The sequence below is a fragment of the Chelonoidis abingdonii genome, chromosome 25 (genome assembly GCF_003597395.2).
Source record: "Chelonoidis abingdonii isolate Lonesome George chromosome 25, CheloAbing_2.0, whole genome shotgun sequence".
Lineage (NCBI taxonomy): Eukaryota > Metazoa > Chordata > Testudines > Testudinidae > Chelonoidis > Chelonoidis abingdonii.
In genome coordinates this window covers 7700327-7713499 of record NC_133793.1, presented here as the reverse complement: position 1 = coordinate 7713499, position 13173 = coordinate 7700327, and the positions used below count along the sequence as shown (strand labels likewise).

The 13173-nt window shown below is 47.9% G+C and overlaps 1 protein-coding gene across 2 annotated transcripts; it reads left to right on the top strand.

The window, feature by feature from the left end:
* The first annotated feature begins 371 nt into the window (after positions 1 to 371).
* Positions 372 to 12022, top strand: HEYL (hes related family bHLH transcription factor with YRPW motif like). Of its 2 annotated transcripts, XM_075060755.1 has the most exons (6): positions 372 to 668; positions 722 to 872; positions 5423 to 5489; positions 6366 to 6449; positions 7756 to 7837; positions 9551 to 12022. In XM_075060755.1, exons 2-6 carry the CDS (start codon positions 793 to 795, stop codon positions 10228 to 10230), a joined length of 993 nt encoding a protein of 330 aa, XP_074916856.1. In that variant the 5' UTR covers positions 372 to 668; positions 722 to 792; the 3' UTR covers positions 10231 to 12022. The 2 variants fall into 2 exon arrangements, with proteins under 2 accessions (XP_074916856.1, XP_032645488.1); XM_032789597.2 differs by lacking the exon at positions 372 to 668 and having other exon boundaries at positions 697 to 872.
* The last annotated feature ends 1151 nt before the right edge of the window (positions 12023 to 13173 follow it).

Here is a 13173-nt window from a genome sequence, read left to right as displayed (position 1 = left end):
ACTGATCCACGCAGCCCTTTGAAAACAGCCCAGAGCTGAGGCCAAGCTGGTTTGCATCTGAATCCCAGGACTCTGGCCCCGCTGGAGCCCCGCCGACGGCTCTGCGTGTGGGGCGGGATGTTGATTTTTCCCTGCAACAAGCCAGGGCTTTATCAGGCCGTTCGCTTTCCCACGGTTTTCTGTTGCCAGTGAGGTCACTGGTCCCTTTAAACCGCGGCGGGGACCAATCACTGAGGCGAGGAGGGGGGCGCCCGGGTCGGTTCACACAGGCTGCTCCTGGGCCGGGAAGGCGGGGGCAGGGAGGGGAGTGGGAACCTGGGAAAGCCGGAGCAGCCGAGCGATCCCTCACTCCGCGCAGAGGGAGACGGGGCTGGAGGGGAGCGGGCGGAGGAGCTGCCCGCAGGCGTCGGGGGGCGATTTCCTCTTCCTAGCCGAGGGGAGGGGGGTGTCTCTTGCCTTCCTAGAGCCAGAAGGGGAGCAGGGCCGCGGAGACAGGATCGATCGCACCGCGCCCGGCCAGGGTGGGACAGCTCCCAACCCCTCCTCCCACGACCCCCATAGACCCCGCCACGAGTGCGGGGAGGGTGCGGGACAGCCTCCCCCCATACGCGTGCGGGGGAGCCTCTAGCCCCCCCATACACCCCCGATCGCCTCCACGTGCGGGGAAGGTGCGGGATAACCCCCCCCCATAGACCCCCGCTCGCCCCCACGTGCGGAACAGCCTCCCCCCCACACAGCCCCACGTGCGGGGAGGGTGCAGAGGAGGCAGCTTGCCCGCCGCTGTCTCGGAGGATGAAGAGACTGAGCGAGGAGACCTGCGCGGGCTCCGACTCGGACGGGACAATAGACGTGGGCAAAGAGGAGGAATACAGGTAAGGAGGCGAGGCAGCACCTGGGGGGGCAGTGCGGGGTGGGGGGGCAGCTGGCATGGGGGTCAGGACGCACTGGGGCAGGGGAGGCTGGAGCAATTTGCACAGTGGGGCTGGGGGGAGAGGGCTGAGAACCCTTGAACCAAACTGTGAACCCTGGATATGATGGAAGCTACTTGGGGGTGGGGGGGCAGCCACGCCCCTAGTTCCAGCACCTTTGCATCGGGGGAAGTGGGTTTAGAGCCCAGCAGGGTCCTTCCAGCAGCTCCAAAGCCAGGCACTGGGAGCTCCCCTCTCAGTCATGCCACCCACTTGGGGCCACAGGGTGAACCCCTGCTGCAAATTTGGGCTAATCCCAGAATGGCCAAGGATGGGGGTGAGGATGATTGGGGCCGGGCTCTGGGGCTGGAAAGGGCTAATGACCAGGGTTAATCCTCACCATAAACCTCACAGCTGAAAAGCAAAGGGGCAGAAACTCACCCCAGACCCCAGCAAAGGGATAGTGAACTGCCAGCCTTGGAGGAAATGCCAAACTGGCTAATGCAGCTGGTTTCCTGCTCTCCCATCATGGCTAAAGGAAAGCAATAATCTAACCTTCTTTAACTGGAGCTCCTAGCTCCCCAAGAAACAGCTAGGTGTGTTCCCCTAATGCAAGTGCGAGTCTCTATCCTCTGCAGCGCTGTTTATCTGAAACTTCCCAAATAATTTTGGATGAGTGACAAGTATCAGGGGGCAGCCGTGTTAGTCTGTATCCACAAAAACAACAAGGAGTCCAGTGGCACCTTAAAGATGAATAGATTTATTTGGGCATAAGCTTTCATGGGTGAAAAACCCACAAATCTGTTCGTCTTTAAGGTGCCACTGGACTTCTTGTTGGTTTTTTTTGGATGAGTGAGTTTGTCCTGTACTAGCCACGCTGTCTGTGGATTCATAATGCAGTCATTGCCTGGTTATGCCAAGGTTCATTTGCTCTTTATTGAATCTGGGAGGGTTTGTGGTTTTCCCATGTAAGAGTTTTTTACACTGTACAAATGAAATAATGTTAGCAATGGATATTACCCATCCAGTTCGCTGAGTTTCAGCTTCTGGGCTCCTGTCAGGCTCGAGCACTCTGCAGCTTGGTAAGATGGTTAAAGAAAAGGAGCTGGCCCTATGCGATTTCCCCCTCTACGGTGCTATTTTCATTCTTTGCAAGGTCCCCGATCACTGCAGTTCTGTATGTTAAGGAAGTCTTGCTGCTGCTGTTCCCATGCTGTGTCCTCTGTTTGCCAGTTGCCCAGGCGCTGTCAGTGCAGACACAGACAGTGGAGGAATGTATGAAGAACTCTTGTTTTCTTCTCTATCCTGCTGTTGGTTGCTTCTGGACACTCATGTCTACTGCCCAGTATCCCCCAGTGCACCCAGAGAAATAAGCCCTTCACTGCTTCATATCCTGAATACAGAAGTCACCCGTGGCCTCATTCTATGAGCATCTCTTGCTAGGTGCCTCAGCAGGATATGCTCAGGCTTTCACAGAATTAGGCCCTAGAGAACATTAGTACTTGCTGATATTAGCACTCAGTGTTACACTGCACCAATTTACCCAACACATAATACACCGTGGCATTATACAAACACTTAGCACACATGCATGCAGCAGGAATACAACCCTGGAGTGTATCTGTATGTAATCCACCCTCCCAACGCACATGTAATCTATCACATCACAGATCTATACAGCACAATACCCCATTCTGTCTAACACACACTGATGGACAGGATGTAGTAGAACCGTCTCAATCATAAATGTCAGTGAACAACCATAGAGAGGGGTTTGATCTCTGTTGCAACTGAAAATATGTATTTCCAAAGCAAGATGTAAAACATAACATTATGGTTGCTATATTATTTATCATACTATGGATGGTGTGTAGGGGCCCCATTGTGTTTGTACAGCACCTAGCACGTAATGAAAAGACAGTTCCTGCCCTGAAGCGTTTACAACCTAAGTAATGTACTAATGTAAGAAAAGTAACAGGCAAAGAGAAACTCCTCCAAGTAGGGAGTGTCGGCTAGAGCTTGGAGTAATTTGGGACAGTAAATTGGGAGTTTGGGATTTAATTCCCAGCTCCACTGCTGATTTGCTGTGCGACATTGGGGATAAGCTGTCGGTGTTGTGAAGCATAATTAACTCATATTTGTAAATGGCAGAGATCCTCAGCTGAGCCTTGGCACAGATGCGAAAATGATTATTTTTGTTTATTAAAAAGCCAGCTGAATAATGCCACAAATGACCAAGCCAGACAACAGGAAATGTATCAATCATAGTTCTCCAGGAACTTAGACCAAATGTCCTTAAATTCCTCATACGTGTCAGACGAATGGAAGAAACCCTTTTGAAGTAAGCCAGATCCATCCATCCAGAAAAGACCAATGCAGTCAAACAAAATGGGACTTTCTATTTTCCTACAAATGGAGGGTCATTGTATTCAGACTGACTGTTAGTGAGTTCTATTGGAGACACATACTACACACCCATACTGCACATCAAATCACATCCCTGTACCATATAGACACACACAATCCCACATACAACAGTACAAATAATAGTAAATATTCCTTGCTGTGAGTACATGCACACCCCTGTACACCCTCTCACCATGCACACACACAAATACAGTAGACACATACACTCAGGGAAAACACAGCAGGTGTGGAAAGGCTACAAATATATGGGGCATATGAGACAGTACTCAAGGTAAGAGTTTGTCATGGTGAGGGATTTATGTGAAACATTGCTGCTCATACTGAGAGATCAACAAATCCATGTTCAGTAGCCTTTTGACGACATTCATTGTGTTAATCAATAACATGTAACAGATGCACCATGTGGTGGTTGCCATCTTGCCCTTGGCTCACTAATCTGGACTTGGTTATTTGAATGTTACTAATCATGTCTCTTGCCATATGGAAGAAGAAGAATTATAGTGAAACAACTTCTGGAAACCCCTCACTTTGTGCCTAACAAAAGGTACTTTTAATGCACCATGCTTATTCTAGGGTTTGCCCTGCTGTGCAGCACACACTCTGCCTACAGAGACTTATTTAAAAAGTTCTGCTATTAAAATGCTCTGTCAAACTGAAAAATATTACAGTTTGGTGGAGTGAACCCAAACTCCTTTCCAGACTTATAATTCTTAGTTGCTCTTCAGGTCCCTCGGGATGTCTGTACTGGAGAATGTTATAAACTGTGTTCAGATTTTATCATCTTTGCTTCAAATTTCTCAAGAGGCCGAAACAGTCCAGCAGTTGGTCAGTTTCAGGAGCTGCGGTTGAGAGAAAAGTCTCCCTAGGACCACGGGAGATCATTCAAGCAGAGGACTTTTGTAGCTTCTCTCTGTCAAACATACACATGGGTTCCATGTCTGTGAAGTCCATCTTCTAATTGGCTGTCCCTATAAAGGATATCTTTCCTTTGAAATCCAAACGTACCTATGTCCCATGCAAAGCTGCTCTTATCCTGCATTCATTCTCCTGCATTAGAAAGCAGAATGGTGACTCTGAGATGATGAAAATGTTGTTTATGAGAAAGATTTGACCTCCCCTCGTATTGTGCTTCCTGCACCATTACTTTGGGTCTTTTGTCTCACCTTTGGGTCCCGGCAGATGAAAGGGCTGAAGAACAGTCTTCCTCAGCTTTTCCCTTTCTAGATTTCATTTTCCTGGGCTTCTGCACTGCACCTTGTGCCATCCGGTTGGGGAGGACAGAAAAGCAGCGCCTGCAGGGACTGTCTATTGGCAGGCAATGATCACTGTGCGGAGTAATACAACGAGAGGCATTTCCCACCTACTTCTGCCTCACAGCTGAGCTCTATCTCCACGGTGCTCCAGTTCCTCTAATTATGGAGAGCAACTGGTTTTGTCCATTTAAAAGTTTACCTTTCAGCTGTTTGCTGTGTAACCAGGTACTGCCCTGGGGAATCTGGGATAACTTTATGTCTGTCACAGGAGAAGCAAACATGTAGCTGCAAGAAGTGTTCTTCTCAGGGAAATAATTATCCAGGAAAGTCCTGGTCAACCACAGAAATGCTGTCACCAGGCCTGATCCTGAGGCATGAGTACTCTGACTTCCTACTTACGTCAGTGGCAGTTGTGGGTCCATTATCACAATGACGGTATAAAGTGCTGCGGGTTTATAAAAGAGATCTGAAATCCTCATGAACAGAGTAAAACAGGGACTCTAAAAATCAGATCTTTGCTTTTTCAACAAGTCAGGTAGACACTGTCTATTTTGATACCAAAAGACAATTATGCCTCCTAGCAGAACAGCCTGCCAGAAATCTCTCACAATCTGATGGGCATTTTCAGAGAGGAGAGATCCTAAGACCTGCCCAGCTCCCCCTGCCACCTCCCGTTTTACTTAGCTCTAAGTAGACTGTGCTTAAAATGGTACAAAAATCTCAAAACTCCCTTCCACGTGGGAAATCACATGTGGTGAGTGGGTGTAAAGTCAAACAAATAGACAGCATCTGAAACACCTTTCCCGTCCCTTTTTTTTCCTTCTTTCTATGCAGCCAAGTATCTAGAGCTGTTTCTCCCACCACCACATCTCAGATACAAGCCAGGAAGAAGCGGAGAGGGGTGAGTAGCATTTATGCTACAAAATCTAGCAGCCATATTGTGCCCGTCAGTGGCACTCACAGATTGAGGACATGTGAATGCTGTTAGGTTTTTAATGCTCATTACTGAGTAAACTATATTTCAGCAAAGAAATGGGCCGTTTTAACCCTTCTGTCTCATGGATCTGTGTTGTTAACGAGGGTGAGCTCCATATCCCGAGGGAGAAGCAGTGTTAGAACAGTATAGGAAAGAAGATCCTGGGATGCTGGCTTCTGTTTCCAATTCTACAACACCAGGGATGGGCGCTTCTGGGGACTGGAGAGGCCCCAGGCATAACTTAGCTTTGGTGGTCTGTCTAAGTCACAGCATCCTCCCTGAGCTGCCTCCTGGACCACCGCACTGGCTGGAATCTCCTTAGGGCTGCATGATGCTGCCCCCGAGTGTGTCCCCTGTGATGGGCCTGGTGACAGGGTCCTCTGAAGGTAGCCCAACAGCTGTCCTCCACCCTGCCTTTACTGGGGAAATCGTCCTCAGCAGCAACTGCGGCTTGTCGTGTTGGGCCCTTTTATCCACCCTGTAGGGGTTGGGCTCCCACCCCAAGTGTTGTTGAGCAAGTCATTTAACACTTCCCCCCATGCCTCAGTTTCTCCATTGGTAACACTGATTTATTTTATTTAATTAAAAGTGCCTGTCTAAAATTGTGGATATTAAAGGGGATATTAAAAATGGGGGACAATCTGTACCCCATGGAGGGCTATGAGGCTCCATTAACCCACGCTTGTTAAAGAATTTGAGATCCCTAGATGGAAGGCATTCTAGAAATGGGAGGGAGAAGTCTAAAAATGATTATGGGCCAAGGGGCCCAGCTACGCTCCTCTGAATGGAATTCTTTCATAGATCATTGAGAAGCGGCGCCGTGACCGTATTAACAGCAGCCTGTCTGAACTGAGGCGTTTAGTCCCTACAGCCTTTGAGAAGCAGGTACGTGCAGAATGTTAGACGTGACCATTTTCTACCGTTTTAAGAAAGGCAATGCTGTCCCTTGCCTCTGTTTGCCAGAAGCTGGGACTGGGTGACAGAGGATGGATCACTTGCTGATTTTCTGTTCTGTTCATTCCCTCTGCAGCACCTGGCACTGGCCACTGTCGGTAGACAGGATGCTGGGCTAGATGGATCCTTGGTCTGACCCACTAGGGATGTTCTTATGTTAAAGGAAAGACCTTCTGGTGCTTATGAACAAACATATGTAGAGGAGTCATATCAGCAGAGTAAATTATCTTCAGGCAGTCCAAAGCATGGTTGTGGTTCAATGGTTGGGGGGGGTATCTTGCTTTTACAGCAATTCCACATTAGGCGTTAATTTAATTAGCTCCCATTAGCTGAGCAGGGTTTGGACAGTGGTCAGTGCTTGGATGGAAAATCTGAAGAGCACCAGCTGGTGCTGTAGAAAGAGATGCTGGAGGTGGAGTAGGCAGCATTCTTCTCTCTGTCGTCAATGCTGCCCTAATGCTGAAGCAGTTGCTGTCTTTTGGATGCAATCTAAAAACAAGGTCCTGCCCATTCACTGTGAAAAGATCTTTTGAAATCCAAGTCACGTGTCTGGCATATGTGATTGTTGCTTCTTTTTGTCCCCTGTTAACATCTGTTTGTCTAAAGGTCCCAAACCTCTCAGGATACTTTTCCCGGTTGGGGTGTTAAATCCAAGAGTCATGCTCAAATTGTGACTTGGGTAATGCCATTCTGTTTTCCTAAATTCCTTCTGCAACTACATTTGGAGATATTATTCTTCATTGACCCAGCTTAAAAGTGTAATGCAATGTCAATGGCACACAACTACTGCTGCATTCCACCCCAGAGGTGGCTGCATTTCACTGACGGGTAATTGTTAACTACAGTCTGTAGATCCTTTAAGGATTCTTCAAGATTGAAAACCTTATAAACGCTCTAAATTATTATCACCCCCAGAAGATAAGTAGGTGGTAAAATAGGGTGGTAATAAATCTTCTAGGAAATCTTATGGAGGATAAAAGACATTTTGTAGCAGCAGGGATGAATGGAAATGGAGATTTTCAGTTTGCTTCACAGTATCTTTTGAAGGGAGATACATTTTCCTTACCACTTGATTCGAGATGAATCTGAATCCAAACCCTGAATCTATTCGTCTACCCATTTCTGGAAAGTTCAGGCCCCCTTGAAGCTGGCTGCCTTAATAAGATGGAAACCTAGATTTTAAAATGGTGGATTGATAGTCTCTTTTTCTCTGCCCCTCCCTGCTTTCAATACACAGGGCTCCTCCAAGCTGGAGAAGGCAGAGATCCTGCAAATGACAGTGGACCATTTAAAAATGCTTCATGCCACTGGAGGAACAGGTGAGAACTGCTTCTGTAAACGTGTGTATTGAGGGTGAAATCTTGGCTGTATTGAAAGCTATGGCAAACCTCCCACTGACCCCCAGGGGGACAGGATTTCTTCTGAGGGGAGGAAATTCACCCTTGGCTCCGAGAGCAGCGCCCTGTTGTTTACTCCAGAAATCATTAATACTAAGGTTATAGAAAATATTTGTGTTTGCTTTTGAAAGGAAGCGGCTCTTCCATGGGGAGGCTTTCCACTTCCTGTGTTACTATTTGTGCTCCTGCATATGGGTCAGGATCTCACATTTAGGCCTTGGCAGACTGAGGTGTGCCACATAGAGTGTCCTGTGTAACCACAGAAAAGGCAGCCAACTCCCAGAACAGCGACAGCTATGTACACAGACCCGGGCAAGGCTACACACTTAGTCATGCTCACCAATGGGCCTGGCTTCCAAACCAAAGTCTGCCTCCTCCGCATCCCATCGGGATATGTTTCCTGGCACTGCCTGGAGTCTGGTCAGTGACTCTGCATAGAAGCATGACTCTCCCCCCGCCAACTAACAGTTTGTAAAACCCAAGGGGATACACATCCTCCGCAAGAGCAAAGTTCCCATTCTCCGCTTGCCCAGTGACTCTGGCGAGGATCTCAGTTTCAACACAGTAATCTTCTGACTCGGCTAAAACACAGTTCTGTCTCGCTGGGTAGATGGAACCAGACTGTGGACTTTAGCAGAGTTACATCATGGTCTAGGAACATTGTTTAAATACTCAGCATGACTTTGCTACGAGGCTGAAACATGTTGTCAACAGGGTCCCCAAAATGTGAAGTGGTTCAGTACTTTGTCTACACTGGTTGCATTCTCTGGTTTATTGCCCATCCTCTCGGGAAGTCCAAACAGGAAAGAGATTGAAGGAACAATTGGTAATTTTATTGTACCTGTGATAGACCCAGGCCAGTTGGGTACAGCAGAAGGCAGATATACTGGCCACTGGATTAACAGTTTAGAGACTGTGGGAGTTCTCTCCCCAACCTCCTTGCTGGCCTATGATGAAAAGGGCTCAGTAGACTGTGACCCTGGCCCTAGAGAGAGAAGGGCTACGTGGAGGGTCACAGTGAGCCACTGAGACTAGCATAAACCGCCTAGAAGTGCAGGACCCACGGGGGCAAGGTCAGAGCTCTGCCACATATCTCACTGATTGTCTCCACAATCCAAGGCTTTGGGCCCTCTAGAGACAATAGTCTTGGGTCTGAGACTGTCTTATGTCCTTCAGCTGGACATCTGTTTAAATAAAATCTGAGTAACAGAGTCAAACAATTGTCTCGAAACACAGGGAGGTGCTATTAAGCTGTCCATTGAGAAGTAGAAACCACAGAACCTGCTGTTCTAGGAATGGCCATCCCAGAAGACACCCAGAGTATTGCCTCCAGTAACAGCCAGCGACAGAATCCAAAGGAAATTACTTCCTGATCCCAGCTGGTGATCACTTTATGCCCTGAACCAAGAACATTGATTGCCCTGATCATTTTATCCTAGCTAGAGTAACTGCAGATGCTAGTCTTATTCATGTAAAGTCACATTCTTTTTTCAAGCTTGCTTGTCTATTTGCTTCAATAGTATCATGGGGCGGCAAAGTCCTCAGGTTAAATACACAATTACGTTAAAATGGGTAGTGCTATCAGATGTCTGTGCTCTTGATGGACATGATGCTATATCTGTCTTTGTCTCACAGGGTTCTTAGATGCCCGCGCCCTGGCTGTGGATTACAGGAGTATCGGCTTCCGTGAATGCCTCACTGAAGTTGTCAGATACCTTGGTATCCTTGAGGGACAAAACGGTGCTGATCCTATCCGGCTACGACTCCTCTCCCACCTGAATAATTACATTGCTGAAATGGAGCCTTCGCCCATAGCCACTTCCCTTCTGCCCTTTCAGATGTGGCCCTGGTCATTCCTCCACAATTCCACAGCCCCCGCCAACCAAGTACTAATACCCAGGGGGGAGGCTCTCCCAGGTCTAGCTGTCTTGACTGCTTCCCCCGTGGCTTATCCAAGCAACACCATGAGAAGAGCTCCCGTTCGCCGAATTCCTAGTGCCATCATGCCAGCCCGCCGAAACTTCCTTTCCAATAGGATGGCCTCTTCGTCCCGGAGGGCTAGACCCACAGTGACATCAACAATCCCAGGTGCCATGTCCAGTGTGCCATCACCGGGTGGTGCCCTGAGAGATGCCACCTCTAGAAGCAGCCAGATTGCAACATTCCTGCTGTCCTCCACCTCTGCTGGAGTTCCTGTACCACCTGCTTCTTACACAGCTCCTCCTGCTTTGAATGTTTCTCCCCAGGGGCCAGGCAACAGAAATGGGACTTCCAGACTCTGCCGCTCCTGGGCTACTGAAATTGGGGCTTTCTGATCCCTCCCTGACAAAATCCTAATGGAGACAAAAATCATCCGCAGCCACTGCTCAAAAAGCATGCTCTGATGAACAGCTTCTTTCCTGCTTTGCAGAAATAAACGATCGATAAAGGATCCTCTCCTCACCTTGCCATCCCTTCTTATTCCTCACGTCATCTTCCCTCCCTCCCCATCACGCTGTCTCCCTCTTTTCCATTTCAGGTTTGCAGATTTTGTATTGAACTGAATGTATTTGTCTGTGTACAACTCCACTAAAGGTTGTAGGTGAGGTTTATCCTAATTCAGACCTTTCCCTTCCCCAGCCCAGGCCCTGGTAGAGCTGAATGTTGCAGTTTGGAGAATGTAAACCAGCCTTGGCACTGATTTGACTTTGCTGGAGACACAGAGCTCCCGAGCAGTGACACTTTCTATCACTTGTATGCAGTGTTGTTGTAGCCATGTAGGTCCCAGGATGTTAGCAAGTCAAGGTGTGGAAGGGAATATCTTTTATTGGACCAACTTCTGCTGGTGATCAAGAAAGCTTTCCAGCTTACGCAGAGCTTGTCTTCAGGCCAGCCCTGAAGAAGAATTCTGTGTCAGCTTGAAAGCTCGTCTCTCTCACCAACAGAAGTTGGTCCAAGAAAACATATTCCCTCCCACACCTTGACTTTCCAACACTGACTTTCTCCCAGCTTCAGCATGTTGTTTGACATGGTCTAAGTGAGGTGAGACGTGCTGGTGAATAATTGAGACGACCCACCACACGCACACAAACTGTCCTTTGATAACTGAGCTCAACCCCCCTCAGGATTGCTGTGAACAGCCAGGACAGTTGGGAGGTTCCTCTCCGTTGGCCAACCCCATTCTCTTGATCTCTAAAAATGGAGAGCTTGACACTGTGTGTAACAGGCTCATTCAAAACACATAACCCTGAGGGACGAGTTGGATGAAAATGTAATGGTTCCCGATCTCCCTCTGAACTGACACACTGAGATACCCAGTACGCATTCCTGCTGCATAGAATTATCCCAGTACAGGACTTCCTGTACATGAGACCCCAATACTGTGTGCAGTCCACATTTTCATTTTCCATGGCTCGGCCTTTACCTAAAACCAGGGCCTTCCCAAGTGTCACTAGTGTACTTGATTCATGGAAACATTTGCCTGATCCTGTGCTTAGATCATTGCTGTTATCAGAATGTTTTCAGGAGAGATTATCAGACATTACTATGCAAAATTCCTTTGCTAGCTGCTGTTTAGGATTCCCTATGTAGATAATTCAGATGTCTGTGAGAGAGACAGACCTTTCTCATCCAGGGAAGCATTATTACAGAGTAAGGGAGCAGGTTTCCAAAGTGATGACTGTCATGGAGGGGAGGGCTTGGCAGCTGAAATATAAGGGAGAAGGATGCCCTTCCTTCTCTCTTCCCCTCTTCAGCCATCAATCCTCCCTCCCCGTATGAAAATCCATTACCATAAAGGGAGGAGGGGAAGAATGCATTCTTTACCCCAAGCTCCTTCTTGTTTTTGCCAACATCCAGATCCTTAATTAAAATTTCTAGCCTGTTCCCCAGGCTCAGCTCTGCTCTTTATCGCCATGTTCTCTGCATGGACTTGATCCCAAACCCACTGAAGTCAATGGCAGTCTTTCCACTGACTCCATGGGCTTTTGATCAGCCCCTATAATGTCCTCTATCTCTTGAAAGCTTTCTCTGCCTTTGTCTCCCCTCTGTGTGTTCCTATATAAATGCCAAGGATGATGATGATTCTTTGTCTTCTGCTCACTCCGTACATCTGAGTCTCCTCTCAATCCCTACCGCTCTAGGGCAGTGAGGAACACTATTTGGCATTCTCAAGCGCTGCTCCTGTCTCACCTCTTCTTCGCTCTCATGGTTTTGAAACTGTGGCCTAGTGACTAGGGGAGTGAACTTCAACTCTTGAGTTCTATTCCCAGCTCTGCTATATGACCTTTGGCAAGTCACTTCACTGTACCTCAGTTTCCCCATCTGTAAAATAGGAAGAGATGAAAAGATCTATATAAGAGCTAAGTATTATTATTATTCTGTTTGTGCTGCAATCAGCTAAGAAGCAGCAGTAGTAAGAGAGTGCTCAGAAGTGGCCAGAATGGGTGTAGGAAGTGCTATTATACAAAACAGAAGCATAGGAAGGGCAGTTGGTGTGAGCTGGTGACCAGAGGGCCATGGAGTCTATGAGAACCAGGACCTGTTTCCACAGAAGGGGTTGAGAGACTAGAACCATTCCTCTCAACCAAAGACATCCAGCCGTCCTAGCCACAGGCTCTCTACTGCCCCAGTGCACGTTTCTTGGCATTATTATTTTCTATAACACATAAGGCAGTATACCTTCACTCAAATCAAAGCAAGACCCCTCTTCCCTGAAATGGTGCTTTTATTTTCTTGGATATATCAAGCTGGCATTGGTCCAGTTGAATACCCTCTAATTGCATCCATGTGACCCTTGCCTGAGTCAGCGGTGCCGTGCCATGGAGGGGAAAGCACAGAAAGGAACAAAGGGGGAACAGTGAGTAGTGTCTTTTTAATGTAACAGACCCTCCCTATCCCAGACGTCAAGCAAGTGGCCAGTGGTGTATTGAGCTGGTGGCTCAGCCGTGACATTGATTCAGGTGTGTATCTGACATACGTGTGTGTGTGTGTGAGAGACAGAGAGAGAGAGAAAATTATATGGGTCAGACAGACCTGTTTTGGAAGTGAGTCCCTTCCGATTGCTCTCAATGCACATAAATGCTCGGGGCCCCTGCTACTTGTCCTCGCTCAATCAGGGAGGAAATATTCCTGTTCAGAGAAGTTCCCCATGGACTGATTGTTCCTGGAGCTAGTCTGTGCATTAGAGCTCCCACAGTGAGCAGCCTCCCCTCACTTTGCACTGTGCGGAGCTGTTAACTTTGTGAGCTGTCAGGCATCCAGCAAACGGTGTCAAATAA